This window comes from Zingiber officinale, chromosome 3A, assembly GCF_018446385.1.
Source record: "Zingiber officinale cultivar Zhangliang chromosome 3A, Zo_v1.1, whole genome shotgun sequence".
Taxonomy (NCBI): domain Eukaryota; kingdom Viridiplantae; phylum Streptophyta; class Magnoliopsida; order Zingiberales; family Zingiberaceae; genus Zingiber; species Zingiber officinale.
In genome coordinates this window covers 157146310-157167331 of record NC_055990.1, presented here as the reverse complement: position 1 = coordinate 157167331, position 21022 = coordinate 157146310, and the positions used below count along the sequence as shown (strand labels likewise).

Here is a 21022-nt window from a genome sequence, read left to right as displayed (position 1 = left end):
ACTGTGATATTAGTAAACTAATTAAATCATCAGTTGATAGTTTAACTTCAAATACATCAGATTTCTGAACAAGAGTGTAAATTCAAATCTCACGCTCGCGTGGACCCCACCCATCACCTTCCTTTCGCCGCCAGCTGCGCGAACAGCTCGTTCGCCATCATCGTGCTTGAGTTCTCTCTGTTGCCTCACCGCCGGCGTTTCCTCCGTCCGAGGAGTTTCCGCCGGTCTCCTCGCTGTGTGATTGCTTTTCCGGAGATTCTGCGCCCTTTTGACCGGCCGGTTCCGGCTGTGGCGGGTTGGCTTCCTGCAGCTGGAGGGCGTATTCGAGGTTCCAGAGCACGTCTCCCATGGAGGGCCGGTCGACCCCGTGCTCCGCCAGGCACTTCTCCGCGGCCTCCACGTACTTGCTGAGCGCGTCCTTGTTGATTGTACCGGCGATGTTGGGGTCGATGACCTTCTCGATTAGCCCCTTGCGTTTCCACTGCATCGCCCATTCCGCCAGGTTCACCTGCTCCCTCGGCAGCGAGGGGTTGAGCGCCGGCCGTGCGCACAGAACTTCGAGCAGCACCACCCCGAAGGAGTACACGTCGGACTTCTCCGTCAGCTGCTGGCACCGGAAGTACTCCGGGTCGAGGTAGCCGAAGCTGCCCTTCACCGCCGTGCTCACGTGCGTCTGGTTCATTCCCGGCGCGTCCTTCGACAGCCCGAAGTCCGACACCTTCGCTACGAAGCTCTCGTCCAGGAGGATGTTAGTGGTCTTCACGTCGCGGTGGATGATCCCCTGCGCTGTACCCGTGTGGAGGTAGTGCAGCCCCCGCGCCGCCCCGATGCAGATCTCCAACCTCTGCTTCCAGGACAGAGGCGGGTTGTCGTGCCCATAAATATGGTCCCTGAGCGGTCCATTCTCCATGTACTCGTACACCAGGATCATCTCCGACCCCTCGTCGCAGTATCCAATGAGCGAGACCAGGTGTCGGTGCCGCAGCTTGGACAATATCTGGATCTCCGTTTGGAACTCGTTGATCCCCTGCTCTGACTGTGGATTCCCCCGCTTCACTGCCACCTTCGTCCCGTCCTCCAGCTCGCCGATGTATACGTTCCCAAACCCTCCCACGCCGACCACCGCCTTCTGGTCGAAGTTCTTGGTCGCCGACTGCAGTTCTGCCAGAGACATGTACCGGCCGGACCCAACCCCCAGCGCGGAGGAGGTGTAGCCGCTCTTTGACCCGTAGCCTCCTTTACTAGACGCCATGAAGGTCGAGTTGCCAGTGTGCACCGGCAGCAGCCACGAGGAGAAGCTGTTCCGCCGTTGCCAGTCCTGCGGCCGGCGGTGCCATTTCACTACCATCGCCCCCAATCCTGCAAACGCGCCGAACATCATCGCGAATCCCATCGCCACCACCACCTGCTGGTTCGACCCGTCAGCTATGTGCTTCGCTTTCGACCCGTCGACGCCGAACTCACCGTCCAGGCTTCCGACCGAGTTGTTCACCTTCATGATCTCTATCCCATTGAGCAGCGCATCGATCCGCCCTGAGTTATCGTTCGTCGGGCCGACCTGGACTGTGATCCGCTCCGCCGCCATCGTCTCGTTGAGAAGGAAATCTTTGTAGAGAGGCATCGCGAGACCGCCGGTGAGGGTGGAGAGATCGAGCCCCGATACGGCGGTGAGATCATTGATGTAGACGTTGAAGTAGAGGTCGTTGAGTGTCTTGCTAATGATATCGCAGAAGTGGAGTCGGACAAAGTAGCTGAAGGCGGGATCGACATCGAAGCTCCACGTCACGTTGAAGTTGGGGCTTCCGACGCGCGCGTCGGCCATCTTGGCGGCGGTTGCGTAGACGGCGTTGGGCGCGATGAGAGCGGAGGTCCCCTCCGGGAACTTGATGATGCTGGCATCGACAGCCACGTCCTTGGCCGTGGAGTTCGACTGGATGAAGGCCGCATCCGCCTCCCACAACCGCCCGAGGGTGTCGTTCACGGAGGTGATCACTGGCCCTCCGACGTTGACGCGGTACGCCACCTCGAACCCGGAACCAGCGAGCGCCTCGGACTCACCCACCGGCGCCAGCGCGTTGACCGTAGCGGGGAGGAGCGCATCTGGTGCGGAGACGACCTCGATGCCGTTGACGTAGGCGACAGAGTTGCGGTGCGGAGTGAAGTGAAGGGTGAGCTCCGGGGAGGTGGCGTTGACCAGGAACTCCTTAAGGGCCCACTTGGCCTCCTGGTCGTCAGCCGTGAAGCTATGAAGGAGAACAAAATCGTCGGTAGTGACCGAAAAAACCGCGTTTTCAAGGTCGAGATCGGTATTATCGAGAGGGAAGAAGTGGAGACGGATCCAATGCCACCCTGGTCGGGTGAGCGCGAATCTGTAGGTTGCTTCGTCATGGAAAATGCGCGCCGAGAGGTAGAGTGGCGAGGGGACCGGCGCGGCGGGGTCCGAGGCTCTTACCTCGTCGGAGGCGGACAGGAAAGGGGCCGTCTGCGAGTCCGTCTGGAATTGTCGGCCATCAGGCATGGTGACGGGTGTGGTGGCGCCGCAGTCGATCAAAATATTGTCAGCGGGGGTGAACTTGCCGGCATCCGATGCCTCCACCGGAAAACAGAGGAGGAGGAAGATAACAAAGTAATCCATCACGTACGCAGTAATCTTTGGCATTGTTCGGGGCCGTTTCTTCAGCCTCGGCATGATGTTGCTGGGGAAGGCAGTTTCCCGCTGTGCCTCTCCGGTCCCGGAAAGGGGCGGCGCGGGAAGGGAGAGGGAAGGCTGAGACGGGGAGCAAAAATTGCAGCCTCTGCATCAATGTGTCTTAATTTGACGACGAGCACGAAGCCAAATCGATATACGGTGTGAATTTGACGTTTATGCTATATATGGCGGCATGAAGACCGGGTCAATTACAGATAAGTGGGTGTGATTTGGGTAGCAGCATTCGAAGATGGCCTAAATTTGGTACCTTTCGAGTTTAGCCTGTGTAAAATGTTTCTTTTCAAAATATATATATATATATAAGAGTCAATTAATAATTAATTAAATATTAAATTTAAAATTTAAAATCCACTTCAGTTGTAATAATATAACGGGAAGGCAACCGGACCCGACCAGAGCTGGAACCGGCAAACCACATCAGCACTCAGCCCTCGGCACCCTCATCTCGGCAGCAGCAGAACGCGGTAGTGGCAATAAATTAGCAGCAGGAGCAGCAGCGCAACAGCAGTTCGGAGGAGGCGGTCACCGGACCCACATTTGCACATCTCTCGCTCAGGCTTGGACCAGAACGAAAAACCCAAGCAGCCCAGCGCAGAGCAGAGAGCCAGGCGGCCCTCTTCCCAAATCCCCCTTCTTTCCTCTTTCTTGTTGTTCCCTCGAGATCCGCTTACCCGCAGAGCAAATCCACTGCAATCTGGAGACGGAGAATGTGAAGGAGAAGCAGCAGTAGCGGCAGTAGTAGTGGCGGCGGATTTATGGCTGCGAATGGCCATGGCGGCGCTGGAGCTGGCGGTGGAGGCGCCAGCAGCAGGGCAGTTGGCGGAAGCCCCGCGACCTCGATTACCGCCGCGGCGGCCACGGCTATTGGGTCTGCGGAGCTGCCGCTCCGTCCTCAGGAGAGGGTACGACTATGCCTCTCTGATCTCTTACATCTCTTTCTTTGTCGATTTTTTGTGCACTGGCTTGTTCTTTACTTCTACTTCGGGAGGCCTTTTTGACGCGCCGTACCGATTTTAGATCTAGATTTGAGTAATTGCAGCGTTGGGGGTCCTTCGGGGTACACATATAGGGCATTGATATACGACATGCTGCCTGTTCTAATCTCTACCCCAACTGCTTTCTGTTGATTTTTTTTTTCTTCGAGGTGAAAGGGAAAAGGAATTTAGTGTGGAGCTTTATTTCCGAGCTTTGACTTTGCAAAACTGACTTTGGATATGTTAATCGTTGACTATCGGAGAAAAATTGCTGAGATCTTCGATATTTTGATCTATTGGAAGCCAAAATATTTGCGGTTTCAACTAGTAGAGATCTAGAAAATTTTGCCGAGTTCTTTCTTGTACATTTTGATTTATAAAAGCCAAAAATATTAGGCGTTTAAACTTGTAGAAATCTTCAAAGTTCTCCGTACTTAATCTTATATGATTTAGGATAGAAAATTGTCCCGGGAGTTGCTCCTTTGGTGGAAAATACTGATCTTCTGCAGATGCTCTGGTAAATGAGCTCAACGTAGCTATCATTATCTGTCTCCTATCATGATGTTTTCTCTTTAGATGCTGAGGATCATGATAACGGTATAAATATGATTCCAACTTTTCACGTATGAACCTATAGTTATAGACTTATTGTCCATTCTCACATTCCTTTCTAACAACTTGTGCATTTACTTATTCTGTTATAAAGGCAAAAGGAGCTTTACTTCGCTTTAATCATCTGACTTTAACTCTTATCCGCTGTTCAGATTGCAGCCTTAGAGTGAAATTCCATTAATGTTATTTAGCATACTTTCACAATTCTTCTTGGTCTATTTCATAATTTTTTCTGTTTTTTAAACTTGATTACAGCTAAGTTTACAAATTCTCAGTGCCCCCGATAATGAAATTGAAGTATCTATCTTGTGGTTATAGAATTGCTGCCATTTGTTGCTGTGAGAAGCATATATTATATGTCTTTTAATTTTAAGTTTTTTAAATCAATAAATCTTTTGTTAGTATGTTGGTCTTGTTATACAGTAAATTTGTGTCATCTAAAATAGATGTTGATTCTCCTATATAAAGAAATGTGTGAAAAGGGGAAATAAATTATGACATAAATACTAACTGAAGAACTTGAATGATTTATAGTGCCTCACTTTTTCCTTAGTGTTGTCTATTGCTGTGAATGTGGTTCTGGATCAATTGTATTGGTATCAACTAAGTATTCATTTTTTTAACACTTATCTCAGACTTACAAGGTGTGAATGATATATCATTGTAGTGTTAGTCTGACAAAGTATCAATATAGGAACTGGACTGCAATTCAGAACCTCGGTCCTCAAAATGCCTTTTGACCAATTGCCTCTCCAATGCTAAAATTTGGGATCAATCAAGCTTGCAAAGGACCTGACATATCTTATGAGCCCTAGTCTCTCTCTCACCAGGCTTTTGCCAAACAGTTGGCATAGTCAAGCACAAACAACAATAGAAATTCGTTTTCTTGTTCCTGACATTGTGCACTAGGAGATGCCAGCACTAATCTGCTATCAATAGCTAGGCATGGGCATGCCTATCATCCTTATAGTTTTATGTTGGCTCATTACTTAATATTTGGATACAGGAGCACCAACCAGCCTTATGATCCTTGACTCGGTTAATGTTAACAACACCAATAGAGTACGTGGTCGCATTAACCTACATTTTGAAGGCAGTTCTCACCTGATAGGGTTGACCAAAGTAACTATGAAACAGTTTGATCCTTGTGACAACTTGAGAGGTAATAGAGAAAGTCCATATAGCAATTTCCACTTTCTAAGGGCATTTTATCACTAATAATGAAACTACCTTGAATGCTACCTTTTTTTTTTTTGTCGAGTAACTGAACTCCTGAATCATGCTTTGACATCACATTCTACTGAATGATTTGTGGGACACCAATTGGGTTCAAACTATCTTCTCTTCATCAAATATTTTAAATTAAGGCACCTCCACTTTTATTTGTCTCACATGCTTTTGAAATTGATCTATTTTGTTGTGCTCTTGGATTGCAAATTGAAGACCATGTTATCAAACTCGTACATTTTTCTTTGCACCAGCTGAGTAGATGGGGAGGTTGCTTTGGAGGACTGTCCTGTTTTGGGTCACAAAAGAGAGGGAAACGAATTGCTCCAGCTTCCCGAACTCCAGACGGGAATGCATCATCTAGTCGTGTAAATGGCCCTCAATCTGCTGGAATTTCTAGTGAAAATACAATTCTGAACTTGTCTATTCTTGCCCCACCATCATCTCCAGCTTCTTTCACAAACTCAACACTCCCTTCGACAGCCCAATCACCCAACTGTTTGTTGTCAATGTCAGCAATTTCACCTGGAGGACCATCTTCAACCATTTTTGCAACTGGGCCATATGCTCATGAAACCCAATTGGTCTCACCTCCTGTTTTCTCTACCTTTACAACTGAACCTTCCACTGCACCACTGACCCCTCCACCTGAACTCGCTCACCTTACAACTCCGTCATCCCCAGATGTGCCCTTTGCTCGGTTTCTGTCATCATCTCTGGACATTAGAAGTGCTGCGAAAGAGAATGGAATGCCTTATTTATCATCTAATTATGGTGTTGGAAGTGAATTCCAGGCAAATTATCCTCTTTATCCTGGAAGTCCTTCTAGTAGCCTCATATCACCTGCCTCTGGAACCCCAAGAACTGGGCTATCATCTCCTTTTCCAGAGAGGGATACTCCTAGACAGTGGGATTCTTCTGCATCTGCCCAGGACTCACCATGCTCCAGGAATGGGGCATCAAAGCTTTTTGGACTTAATTCAGCTGCAACGAGAAATTTTATACTATGTCCAGATTCCAGTTTCTTCTATCCTGCAACATCTGCTCAGTTTCACTTGGATCAGGCACAGCAATCAGCTCCTCATAGTGGAGGAAGGCATAGTATATCCAGGGAAGCTGATGTCTACACCAGTGGCAACAGACATAGTAAAGCTTGCAAGCAAGATGTGGAAGAGATTGAAGCATACAGAGCATCATTTGGATTCAGTGCTGATGAAATCATCACAACACAAAACTATGTCGAGATATCAAATGCAGTAGATGAATCATTTACGATATCTCCATTTGCAAATAGTAAAACTGGGATCGATCCATGTCACACTGATGAGTTTGCCGACAAAGGGAAAAGGTTATCCAATTCACTTGATCCAATGAGCACAAAGCTAGTCACTGCTCAGCTTGAGGTTGGAGTGGATGACAGTTCTGACCAGGATAACATACATGCAGGTAAAATTAATTGCTTTGAAGAGCATTATTTTTCTTATAAGAAATCCATGCTTGATTCCATTCATAAGAATGTCTTAATCCGATCTATTCTGTAATTAGCACATTATTATCATTTTCATTATTATGATTTTCTTCCTGATAATATATCACAAGCATTTGTCTGTCGTGCTATCCAGGTTCTAAACCAAACTGTGTTTGTGAAAATACCTCTCCTTCAGTTCATGGTAATATTGACTCAGTTGGTGGGGAGGAAATTAGTTCAAGGTCATCAGCTGATCTGGAACCTGGCAAACGAGCACATCCAGGACAGTCATTCTCAGATGCAGAAATTGATTATAGGAGAGCGAGAAGTTTGAGAGAAGCCAATGCCAAGCTCACCTGGCGCAACTCACTGAATTAACTTGATCTGTTTCTGTGCTAGTTAGAAGAATGATCGAATTTCTCTATGATTAAGTTTTTGAGCTAGCCTTGAAAATTTTCTTTCTGCTGATTCAGTTCATGACTACTTGTAGGTCTTAGCAGTGCGGTGCTGTGGTTACTGGCGAGTTCTTAGGACTCCTTTCCTGTAATCAGATTGTGATTATGATGAAGACCTTAGTTCCGCTAATTATCTTGTACAGTACTATCCTTTAGCCTTTGCTATTTATTAAGTGTAGGGGTTTTAGCTAATCTGTAAAGACTTGCAGCTCATAATGAGAGTCGAGGTGCTGGCATCCATTCAATTAGGAAGAGAACTGGCCTCCATTAATAGTATTATTAGTTTGCAATGTGGACTTAACTTTGATCTTGTAGTTTTTATGCCAAACAATAGCTCTCTTTCACAAGTTAAGTAACCCTTTATGATGAGCATTGATGATGCATCAACCTTAGAACGAGACCAGAGAAACTTCCATGTGTTCTCCAAGATGATGATATGAGAATGTTCGTGGAAGCAATGCGTCCACTAACCCATACGAACTCAATGGTACGTTTAGTTTGTTTTTTTTTTAGCTAAATTCTGATGAAATAAGTACGCCATCTCAGATTATTAATTTACATGAGATTATAATACTTAATCATATGAAATTATTGCTCTTATTCCACCAAATGCTTGTTCCAGGCACTTATCAAATAAGGTACAAATTAAGACGGAACTAGAAAAAAAAATTATATATATATATATATATATATATAATAATAATTTATCAAAAGCACATTCAGATGTATGTATTGATCAAAAGATGTATTATATTTTAATATTTATGAAATGACGTACTTAATTTTCTACCTTTTTTTTCTACTTTTCAATCATTTGTCTCTTTTCTTTGTTTCATGCATGTAAGTTTTTTTCTCTTTCCTCTCTACAATTTATGCATCCTCTCTTCTCTTCTCTTTTCTTTTCTTTTCTCTCTCTTTAGGATGCATGCATGTAAGTATAATATGAGTCTGATATGATTCCATATCAGGCTCACGGGGTTAGAGTTTAATATATTTCTTTTGATAACATTTTAGCACATTTGAAGAAATAAAAATCTATAATTAATGACACAATTGGACTCCTTGCAACCTCAGAAATCTACAGAATCTGAAATAAGTCCAATTTGAGGTCTCTAAGTCCATCAATGAATTTTAACCAAAACTTATTGATATACCTAGAGACCTCAAATTGGACTTATTTCAGTTTCTGTGAATTTCTAATGCTACAAGGAGTCCAACGATATCGTCCATTGCATATTTCGACTACTTTGAAGGTGTTAAAATATTATTGAAAGAATCAGCTAAAACAGTCCAACGTGAGATTTAGGTCAATTTCACTCCAAATCTATTAATCGACTTAGAGAGCTCTAATTGCACTCATTTCAAGTCCTGTGGATTCCTGAGGTTGCAAGGAATCCAAATATGTCCTCCATTATTTATTTCAGCTTATCCAGAGGTGGAATTTTATATCAGACCCAATGTCGAATTTCAGCCGATTTTTCAAATAACATTTTAACACATCTGGAGAAGTTGAAATAAACAATGGATAACATATTTAAACTCTTTACAACCTAATAAGTTCACATGACCTGAAATGGATGCAATCGGATTTCTTTAGGTCAATCAGTGGATTTTGGTTAAAATTCACTAATTGACCTAGAGAGCTCTGATTGCACCGATTTCATGTCTTGTGGATTTTTGAGATTTCAATGAGTTCAAATATACTATCTATTGTTTATTTCAACTTATCTGGAGGTATTAAAATATTATTAAAAGAGTCAACTGATACATTGGGCTGATATAAAATCCCACCTTTGGAGAAGCCGAAATAAACAATGGAGGACATATTTGGACTTCTTGCAACCTCAGGAATCCACAGGACCTGAAATTGGTGCAATTGGAGCTCTCTAGGTTGATTAATGGATTTCGATTGAAATCAACCGAAATCCCATGTTGGGTCAGATATGAGTTCATTAATCGATTTAGAGAGTTCTGATTACACTCATTCCAGGTCATGTGGATTCCTCGGGTTGCAAGGAGTCCAAATATGTCATCCATTGTTTATTTCGACTTCTCCGGGGGTGGAATTTTATATCAGGCCCAATGTCAAATTTCAGTCAATTTTTCAAATAACGTTTTAACACATCTGGAGAAGTTGAAATAAATAATGGATAACATATTTAAACTCTTTACAACCTAATAAATTTACAGGACCTGAAATGGATGCAATCGGAGTTCTTTAGGTCAATCAGTGGATTTTGATCAAAATCCACTAATTGACCTAGAGAGCTCTGTGGATTTCTGATTTACCTAGAGAGCTCTGAGTTCAAATATACTATCTATTGTTTATTTCAACTTATCTGGAGGTATTAAAATATTATTGAAAGAGTCAGCTGATATCTCACATACATTGGGATGATATAAAATCTCACCTCCGGAGAAGCTGAAATAAACAATGGGGGATATATTTGGACTCCTTACAACCACAAGAATCCACAAGACCTGAAATAGGTGCAATCGGAGCTCTATAGGTCGATTAATGGATTTCGACCTAAATCAGTCGAAATCCCACGTTGAGCCTAATATGATTTCAGCTAATTTCGGTCGAAATCCATTAATCGACCTAGAGAGCTCTGATTATACCCATTTCAGGTCATATGGATTCTTGAAATTGTAAGGAATCTAAATATGCCCTCCATTGTTTATTTCAGCTTCTCCGAAAGTGGAATTTTATATTAGGCCCAACATGTGTGATATATCAGCCAATTCTTTCAATAACATTTTAATGCATCCATAGAAGTCGAAATAAATAATGGATAACATATTTGAACTCATTGCAACCTCAGAAATTTACAGGACCTAAAATGGGTGCAATCGGAGCTCTCTAGGTCGAAATAAATAATGGATAACATATTTGAACTCATTGCAACCTCAGAAATTTACAGGACCTAAAATGGGTGCAATCGGAGCTCTCTAGGTCAATCAGTGGATTTTGACCGAAATTCACTGATTGACTTGGAGAATTTTGATTGCATTCATTTCAGGTCCTATGAATTTCTTAGGTTGTAAGGAGTTCAAATATACTATCAATTATTTATTTCGGTTTCTTCGGATGTGTAAAAATATTATTTGAAAAATCGACTGAAATTTGATACTGGGTCTGATATAAAATTCCACCTCTAGAGAAGCCGAAATAAATAATGGAGGGGCATATTTGAACTTCTTGCAACCTCAAGAATCTACAAGATCTGAAATGAGTACAATCAAATCTCTCTAGGTCAATTAATAGATTTCGAACGAAAATGGCCGAAATCTCACGTTGGGTCTGATATGAACTTATATCAGGCCCAATGTGGGCCTGATATGAACCATATCGGGGTCATAGTTCATATTAGGTCCATGTTAGGTTATTTTAGCGGATTCTTTGATAATATTTTAACACCTTCGAAATAACCGAAATATGCAATGGACGGTACTGTTAGACCTCTTGCAGCCTCAAAAATCCACAGAAACTGAAACGAATCCAATCTGAGATCTCTATATCCATCAGTGAGTTTTGGTCAAAATTTACTGATAAACTTAGAAACCTCAAATTGGGCTCATTTCAAATCCTGTGGATTTATGAGGCTACAAGGAGTTCAACGGTATCATCCATCACAGATTTTGATTCCTTCGAATGTGCTAAAATATTATCGAAGAAATACATTAAATCCGAACCTCGTGGGTCTGATATGATTCCATATCAAGCCCCTGTTGGAATTGATATGGAATCATATATGGTCCATATTATGTGTACATGCATGTATTCTAAAGAGAGAGGAAAGAGAGGAGAGGGGAGGAAAGAGAAGAAAGGATGCTTGTATTTCAAAGAGGAAAGAGAAAAAAGTTACATGCACGAGGAAAAAGAAAGAAAAGAGGTAAATGATTGAAGAATAAAACAGGAAGAGTGAAAAATTAAGTGCCTTATTTGATAAATATCAAAATATAATATATTTTTTTAATCCATTCATAAATTTGAGTGTGTCTTTTTATAAATTACCACATATATCTTTTGAGGTTGGATTGTTTTAGGATTTGATTTGAAATGGGGAAGAGAGAGAAGGGATGTAGAGGGAGAAGAATGGAAAAAATATAGGAGGAAAATCATGTGAAATCTAGCTTGGTAAAAAGACTAGTTTTTTTAAATACCCTTTAGTGGAACGAAGTGTATTAAAAAATAATAAAAATCATGAATCTTTCATAGCTTTAAAAAAATCACTTCATCTACGAGGCTGTCGAAGAAAAAGACTAGCCTGCAAAAGTAATCCCGCAGTCAGGAACCACCATCCAACAGACTCATTGGGGCTAAAGCCCCCTTAGCCTCATGTAATTCAGCCACTGAGTGCAACGACATCGTTTCAATAAAGGATATTTAAAATAAATAAAAACTAGTAAGTGTATAAGAATCAATGGATCTAAAAGATCGGATACTAAGTTAAAATTTAATTAAATTTGAGAATTTGATAACTAAAATAAAATTTAAATAGATCGAGAAATGACCTGATATTTAATAGAAAGTTCAATTGGATTTGAGAAATCTGTCAGCTGACTGAATTTTAGTTGAGACTATGGACCTAACAACTAGCAAGAAATCTTGTTGGCTCAAGGAAAGAACACGTTCCTTATTGATGAAATAGTATACATCAATCCGACCTATAATTTCAGCAAAACTCACCATCACAATTGGATGGTCCGAAAACTGTCAAATATTACTACTCTTCTTTTCATTGCTTGTTGTGCTAACCTTGTGATGCAGGAAATCAAAAGACTTGAAAAAGGGTGTCCAAGCACCTAAAGGTCCGAGCACCCATAGTTGGTCTAGACACCTGGGATGGGGCTGAACAGGGCGACCAACGGAGCTTACATGGTGCATGATGATTGGTCAAGATACGTCGCAGTTCGAACACTCGGACGGGTCCACACCTAGAGAAGGATAAGGTTTCGGAAATAAAGTTTCACCGAGGTGCAGCCACGTCAATACTCCAGACGTCGGGGATGGTCCAAGCATCCAGAGGAGGATAAGTCAACGAATCCTGAGGCGTCTAGGGGAGTGTCCAAGCGCTCGGATAGGGCCTATAAAAAGGACTTCGACTAGAGCTTTTAGAAGATAATCCAATCCAACTTTCATTCTTGTGCGCTGCTCTATGAAGGCTCCTATAACATGGAAAGACTATTCCGAAAACTAGCAACCAAGTTTCTTTCCTTTTGTTGCCAATATTCTTTTATTATTCCTACATTGTATTTAATTGTTTATAATCTTGTCGATACAAAAGCACTCAACGAGTACTGACCTTAAAGTAGGAGTCGTTGAAAGCTCCAAATTAAATAAAACTACTTATGTTAACGTTTTTTTTTATTACTTTTTTTCGCTGTGTATTCTTGTGACTTAAAAAGAAACAATGAATGCTATTTATCCCTCTCCCCCTCCCTTAACGTCTTTAATCCATTTGTCCTCCTACAGAAGAAAAATAGAGGTTGCAAAAACAACCCTCATAATCAGGAATCGTTATACTAGATGGTTTCGATGGACTCATGGGGTAAAAGCCCTCCTTAGTCAATGTAATTCAACCACTGCGTACATGACTCTTTTCAGACTGTGTTCCTTGTGAAGACGATAGAACTGGTGATTTCAAGCTACATGAACACTCTACAAGATTCTACTTTCAGGGCATACTATTTTTAAATAAGTGACAATTTTTAAGATATTTTTATATTAGATATTCAACCTAAGTTGATCAATTTTATCTTACTTACCGAACATATGAATAAATTAAAAAATACTCATAACAATTTGATTACTCTAATATTCTTAAGTTAAGTGTTTATTAAAAAAATTAATTTATCTAAACTAAGATTTGATTCTAAGATCTTCAACCGTTAAGAAGCTTTTTGTCGTTGTACGAAGAGATGCAATATGGGGTACTTGAGCTTTATATATGTCACAATACTATAATAAAGTGAAATCCGAACTCGAGGGTAATGTTTAAAATTATAAACATCTTCACTACATGTTCAATTAGGTCAAATTTAACGAGTTTAACTTTTTAAACATATTTAATATATGACCAACTTAATTTAGATAATTTAAATAAATTTAATGAATATAGAAATTTAAATTTTTATCATAAAATTTAAATTTTTATGATAAAATTTAAATTGTAAAAGTAAAATAAATTTTAAATGGGATGCATAATAAAAAAGTAATTGAACCAGATGATATTCTGATAGAGGTACGTATTAGATTTTGAGGCAATCGCCTCATGATTTTATTATTTATTTGATAAATATAGATTCACTATTTGAGTGCATATTATATTTTTGAAAAGTTTTAAACTCATTTACTGAATATCCGCAATACAATTCATAGTATAAGAGAATTTGTTACTAGATCACTTGTAATTATCTCTACATGTGTAATTATGAACGTATTAAAATTTCCTTAGTTGTCGAATTGATGCATTCAGACATTATCAATTCTGTAAGACTAACACGGGTTATACTCCTTGATTCGGCCAAGCAGCTGTTTTTCATTAGTTGGAGATATTGGAATGTCAAGAATGAAACATAAATGCTGGTTATGGTAACTAGTTTATTGGAGTGACTTGCTGTAACACTTCATATGATTCTCTACATATATGGATATGTCTATAAAGTTCTTACTGCAGTTCGAGTGCAACTTTTTTTCAACTTAAGGTATACAAGTTATCTTGGTCATAAAAACTTATACTTTAACATCTTAAGTAAACATCTCTTGAAGGTGTGGACCCGAAATGATTGGGTAGAAATCAAAGTGTCTGAAGGTGTTTAAATAGCCCATAGAGGATTCACCGCTATTTGTGAGGAAACATATACCCTATGACCACTTATCAGGATTATTACTTAAAGTTTTTGGTCAAAACATCACATATTAAGAGTATAAGACTTTTGTATACATGTACGAGTAATTTAAATTCGCAGAACAATGAAGTATTACTTGGGCTAGGTGTGATATAGTCAATCTAGTAGGGACAGATACATAAATCATATCTTGAACCAAGTCAGTATAAGACGAATGAAAAGAGCGAGGCACGACTCACTTTAGCTGTTGAAGGATTCAAGATTAGTTTTGAGATCAGTTATGAGTCATGATGTACTTACTACTAGATGTTACTCATGATCGTTCCATAATTAAATAGTTAATTATAGACAACCAAGATAAATTGAAAACCTATTAGGTCACACGCATTATTAGTCTCTAAAAAACGTAAAACAAGTTAGAGAAAAAAAATTCAGATCAAGAGATAATGTTTGGTTGTACCATACATAAGACAAATATGAAAATATTTATCGAAATGAAAGCGCGAACAGATCGCATCTTTTATAAAAGAGTTAGATCTTATTTAGTTTAGTCATAAACCAATTTAGTTTAGTCATGAAGCAATTTGGTTTAGTCATGAACCAACTTGATTTAGTTGTAAATCAAACCAAAAGGTTAATGGACTAATTTTTATTTAAAACATAATGGGTTGGATTTAGGCTTTAATCCAACTCATTAAAGAGAATTAATTATATATTAATATGATTTAGAGATAATTAATACACAATTCATTATTAGCTTGATTAGATTTTGGAAACCTAAACCCAATATCTTTCTCTCCCTCTCCCTATCTCTTGTCGCCGACAACAACACGAGGATCACCTCTTGTTACCGTGAGCCACCCAAAGGAAGAAAATATTCTTTTTGCTTCTTACTCTTCCTTGATCCTTCTCCTTCGCTCGTGGTTAGTACCTTCCGAAGGCGAAACTTGTTTTTTTTTGGAGTTGTCTTGAAGAGCTCAACGTGGATACGAATAGAGGCGAAGTTCGATAACTTCACAAAAGGTTGATGTTCTTCTCGTATGATATACCTAGAATAATTATTATTCGATTTCGTTTTGTTTTATGATTTTGTCTGCACAATTGTATCTTGCATGCGTGTGATGTGTGATATAATAAATTAGTTTATTTATCGTTGTCTTCTGTTGTGTATGTTTACGACATGTATTTTTAACACATTGCATCGGGCATATCTCAACAGTATGGAAGTGCATAAGGAAACAAGGTTGAATAATTTAAAAAATTATTTAACATGATATTGAAAACGAAAAAATATATGATTAATGGAGAATAAGCACTCTAGTTCCCTTATATAAGAACAAGGGAGACATAAAATTGTGTAAACTATAGAAGTATTAAACTAATGAGTCATACGACGAAATTTTGGAAAAAAATAATAGAAAAAAAATTAAGAAGACCATGGTGATCGAAAATCAATTTGGGTTTATGCTTGAAAGGTCGACAATAGAAGTTATATATCTTTTAGACAATTAATTGAAAAATATCGGGAGCAAAAATAATATCTACACATGATATTCATTGACATAAAAAAAAACTTATAATAGAGTCATAATTAAAATTATATGGAGAATTCTAAAAAAGAAATATGCTAATGTAATATTTAACTAATTAAAGATATGTACGAGGATATAACGACTAGAGTAAAGTCCTCAAGCGAAGGAACTTAAATATTTCTAATAAAGATAAGGTTAATTCAAGGATTAGCTCTAAATCTCTATTTTTTTAAATTAATTATGAATGAACTCACTACACACATTAAAGGCACAGTCCTGTTGTGCATATTATTTGCAGATGATATTATTTTAGTAGATAATGTTGGAAGTAATCCCAATGGTCCGTGCGACCATGTGTTTTGGTGTTTGGGCAAAGGGTTTAAGTTAGGTTCACTCTTGTATTTAATATGTGTATTTGAGTTGTGTAGGTTTGCAGGATACACATGTGACTCAGGTTGATGGCTTCGGGTCCAGTGAAGGATGGAGCATCCGAGGGACCGTGGACAAGGTAGCGAGGACAAGGGTCGAGGGAAGTGACTTCGAGGCATATGCGAAGGATGACATTGGAGACGAGCCGCGGGCTTAAATGCATCCGAGGGACGAGAGCCTAAGGAAATAGGCTTTAAGGCAAGAGGTCAAAGATGCAAAGAAGCATCAAGTGAGTCATAAGAGTGAGGGTTCGAGTGCTGAGAAATTGTACTCGAGGTAAAATCCTAAGTTTAGGATTTACTGTAGCAGTTACTGTAGCAGCCGACTGCTGAAAACAGCAGTCGACTGGTGTAGTCGACTGGCAGTGAACAGAATGTTTCTGTTCGCTCGGTTTGTGTGGATCATTCGACTGCTAGTTTTGGCAGTCGACTGGTATCGAGTCGTTGGGATGTAACGGTCGAATTTTCACAAAGGACAGCCAACTACTAGTTTTAGCAGTCGATTGGTAGGCGGGATTTTCAACCCGTGGCCTTGTAACCAAGCCTTGGGAGCTTGGTTATAGTTGACGAAATTAGTGGTGGTAAACCCTAATTAGTAGTCTACTAGTCTAAAGAGTCTTGGTTGGTGTTGTGGTGAAGTTTCTCCACCCACAAGGAGCGACTTAAGATAGCCGAAGTTTGCCGAGGGCTAATCCACCGACGGATAGGGATCGCCCACCTCAAGGGCACGCCGTGGAGTAGGAGCAAGCAATCTCCGAACCACATTAAATGATCGTGTAGCTTGGTTTGCATTTCATTTCTTGTCTTGTATTTAGTTTAGCTTGTTTGTTTTTATATTATTCCGCCGCGCAAGCTAACGTTGTAGGAAGAGCGAGTATTTGGGGGTGCCGTCTATCTAATCTCCCTTCTAGCCGGCCGTCCGATCCCTTACAATTGGTATCAGAGCGAGGCCGCTCTCCGTCGGACTAACCGCCGAGGAAGCAAGAAGATGATCGACTTGATAGAACCTCCGAAGTTCGAAGGAGGAAGCTTATGGGACATCACGTTTTGGTTGGTGAAAATGAAGAACTTCTTCGAGACGAATTGGGACACGATGATGGTCGTCGAGGAACCATTCGAAGTCCCGAAGGACAAGAAAGGAAAGAAGCTCCGACCACGACATTGGACGGAGGAGCAAACCACACAATCGGAGGCAAATTCAAAGGTAATATCAATGTTGATTGAAATTTTGTCCTCTAACGTGATAAGTCATGTAGGTGAATACAAGAACAACCACGAGTTGTGGAGTAAGTTGAAGAAAGTTCTAGGAGAGGAACTTTTGCCTACACATGAAGAGGTAGAGCCCAAGGAGATGGATTCAATTACTCAAGGAGAGGAGGTTGAGCAACCGGAAGTTGAGCCATGCTCACCATCCGAAGAGGAGAAGGATGAAGAAATGTCATCCATTAGTAAGGATGAAGAAATGCCATCCAGGAGACATCCTCAAAGGTTGAAGAAGAATCCAAGACAAGTGAAGAGGATGAAGAAGAGGTCTTGGAAGTGGTCAACCTAGCAAACACCTCCATCGAAGTTAAGTCAAAGGGCCACATCATTTGCTTCGGTTATAATGAGAAGGGACACTACAAGAGTAGGTACCCAATGGGTAAGAAGAAGGTAACTCCTAAATCCATTCAAGTTAATTTAAACACTAACAAGAGTTGTAGGAATGAAGAAACTCAAAGGAGGAGATTGTATATTGTGTGCTTCACGTGTGGGGAGAAGGGACACTATCACATAAAATGCCCTAGGAAGGGAGAGCTCAAGAAGTTGGAACAATTGAAGAAATGGGAGAAGAAGAAGAAGAGCTCAAGTCAAGGGGGAGCTTCAAGGGTAAAGGAGGTATACCCTAATTTGAAATGCAATTCAAATTCCCATTCCTCCTTACATGCTAGGAAAAATAATGTTAATCATTATATGCCCATGCAAAATTTTGGATTTAAATATCATGATAGCAGGAATAGGGTAAGTGTAGATCAAAACTCTAGGAGACCAATACTTGATAAATCTAGAAATGGTAGACCTAAGGAGACCCAAGGCCTTAATCCCAAGAAGGGGAGACATATGCCTAGAAAAATGGGTAGGTCTAGGAATGTTCAATGTGGACAAGTCAATTCTAGGGTTATGATCCTATTGGGATGCTGAGAAGACGGACCTGTCGGTGTGACGTGTCTGGAATGTTGACCGCATCTCCATGACTCGGATGGTGAGTTATCTTCTGCGTTGACCAAGTCATCAGAAGTCCTCCGGTCAATACTACCTGCAGCCAACGACCGGGTTGCCCCGGTCTCTGGTACCTCGATGCTCGAGGCAGGTCCCGCGAACATATAAGTAGTCGAATAATAGAGGCACAATGAAATAAATATAATGTGAGTACAATAACGTACCCTGGCCCCGGGAGGTGCCCTCGGATGCATCAGTGAGGTGATCGCAGTACTGACCGAGTAGTCGCGGCCCTCACGAGCAAATGGATGTGAGTCAACTGAGGAGCCGGATTTGAGGGCGACGACATGGAATCTGATGCGGTCGGGGTCCAAAGAGACGACACGTAGGCCAGATGTGATAGTGGCTCGTAGGCCGTCGCACGGCACGCAGGCCGTATAATGTCACTAACTCAACGGCTCAATGGCCGGAACACAACACACAAAGCATAATACAAACCATAGAGGCGGGGGTCGGCTAGTGGTTGTCACTGGAGGTGACATCGGAGGTGGGAGTTGGCGGAGGCGGCGACAGCCGCTGTAGGCGATGATGACAGCCGCTGTAGGCGATGATGGGGCCGGCTAGTGCCGCCACTGCCATCGCAGCAGTCGTTGTAGGCGGCAGTGGTGGCTGCAAGCGGCAGTGGTGGCTGTTAGAGGCGTCGCCGGCAATCGGTGGAACAGGTGGCTCTGGCCAAAGGCGAAGGCGGTGCCCACTGGAGCCTGCAGCGCTCGCTGGAGGCGTATGCACCTGCTGGAAGGGGCGGTGGCTATTGTAGGAGATGGCGGTCGACTGAGGAGGTGCTTCGTGGCTATGGCAGCGCTGGAGAGCGCGAGAGGGAGAGAGGAAGAAGTGGAGGCTAGTGTAGCCAGCGACTCGCGTGAAGGGGAAAGGCAACAGTGGCGCCGGAGGCAGGAGGAGACCCCGACGACGTCTGCTCGGTGATTGGCCCTTCGCGATGTCCTCGGCCCCCTGGCCTCTGCTAGCGAGAGGAGAGGGAAGGGCTGACGGTGGCGGAGGCAAGCCCAGCAAGCCCTCCTCCCTGGTGGCGGCAGCCTTGCGAAGAGGAGAGGGAAGGGCTAACGGTGGCGGAGGCAAGCCCAGCAAGCCCTCCTTCCTGGTGGCGGCGACCTTGCGAAGAGGAGAGGGAAGGGCTGACGATGGCGGAGACAAGCCCAGCAAGCCCTCCTTCCTGGTGGCGGCGGCCTTGCGAAGAGGAGAGGGAGAGGCGCAATGGTCGATCCTCGCCGACGTCGCGAGGACTGTGGAAGGGAAGAAGAAGGCCTTCTCCTTGTTCTTGTTGGCGGCGGCCAAGCCAAAACCACGAACCAGCCCCCCGCTCCCCCGCCTGCACGGGAGATGAATAGTGTTCCTTAAAAACAAAAACCCTTATCATGTAAAAAGACCAAACTGCCCTGCTCTTTCTCCCTAATCACTCCTATGCCCGAAGCTCTATCCGCATCACAAGTCTCCTCTTCAAGTCTAGTCGAAGGAGACGTAAGTCCGACTGACTTGATAATCTGTCACAAAGGTCGATTCGCTCTCGACATCAAAGTCAAATCACTGAACCTCGCATAATACCACGCGAGTGATTGCTATAGTATTGGTGTCGTACTAAAGATGGTAGCAATATCGAGCAAATGACGAAGCAATGAATGAGGCAAGTGCTGACAGAATAACGCGCGCTGGGCCGAGTACCGAGAAAAATGTTGACCGAGAGATGAAAAATAGTGTCGAGCGGCAGACGCTCGGGCGATGCTAAGCAAAGCGATCGGGCGACATCGAGCAAACAGTCAAGTAATATTGACCAAGTGGCTGCGAAGATGCCGAGCGAACCATGAGAGATAATACCAAGTCGACAAACTGACTGATGCCGAGTGGGCGGCAAAACGCCAAGCGGGCGACGAGTAAAATAATAGTAGACCGAACGACACGCGGGATGCTGAGTGGACCGAGCGAATGAGCGGGTGATGCCGGGCGAGCGACCAAGAAAGTGTCGACCAATCGATCGTAAAATGTTGACCAGATCATCTAGAGAATATCGAGCGTTCAACCCAAGTAGTTTGAGTGTGTGGCCAAACGAACGGCTAAGCGATACCAATCGGACGACCACGAGAGTGTTGAACAAGCGGCCCGGAGAGTGCCGACCAAACGATCATAAAATGCTGATCGGATTATCGTAAAATGCAATGGGGTGACTTGAAAATGCCAACCAGGTGACCATAAAATGCTGACCTGACAAATAGAGCAAAACAAGAACGTGGCTAAGTGGATGATCGGGTATAGGATCAGGCGGCCCAGAGAATGCTAACCAAGCAACGAAAAATAGGGCCGAGCGGCCGCCTGGCTAGCTATTGGGCAAACGCCAAGCGAGCGGCTAGACAAATACTGAGCCAGAGACGAAGCAGCGCTAGGCAGGAGTGGAGCCTGAAAACTGAGCGGGAGTATAGCCTGTGAAATCGAATACGCACATAAACGAAAGTCGTGAGCCGAACGGGCGCATCGCCCGCGAAATTGAATGCG

At 42.5% G+C, this 21022-nt stretch overlaps 1 protein-coding gene and 1 pseudogene across 1 annotated transcript; one reads left to right on the top strand and one right to left on the bottom strand.

Moving 5' to 3' along the window:
- Positions 1-113: 113 nt before the first annotated feature.
- LOC122050811 lies at positions 114-2689 on the bottom strand (annotated as a pseudogene).
- Positions 2690-3139: 450 nt separating this feature from the next.
- Positions 3140-7638, top strand: LOC122052984 (uncharacterized protein At1g76660-like). Its single transcript, XM_042614776.1, has 3 exons — positions 3140-3612; positions 5778-6969; positions 7146-7638. The coding sequence occupies exons 1-3, from the start codon at positions 3466-3468 to the stop codon at positions 7367-7369; spliced, it is 1563 nt and encodes a 520-aa protein (XP_042470710.1). The 5' UTR covers positions 3140-3465; the 3' UTR covers positions 7370-7638.
- Positions 7639-21022: the final 13384 nt, after the last annotated feature.

Bases quoted from the DNA above. Each gene is read 5' to 3' on its own strand.
- LOC122052984 (XM_042614776.1), top strand. From the start codon at position 3,466: ATGGCTGCGAATGGCCATGGCGGCGCTGGAGCTGGCGGTGGAGGCGCC. The intron at 3,613-5,777 runs GTACGACTATGC...TCTTTGCACCAG, and splicing joins CGCTCCGTCCTCAGGAGAGG to CTGAGTAGATGGGGAGGTTG. The intron at 6,970-7,145 runs GTAAAATTAATT...CGTGCTATCCAG, and splicing joins CCAGGATAACATACATGCAG to GTTCTAAACCAAACTGTGTT.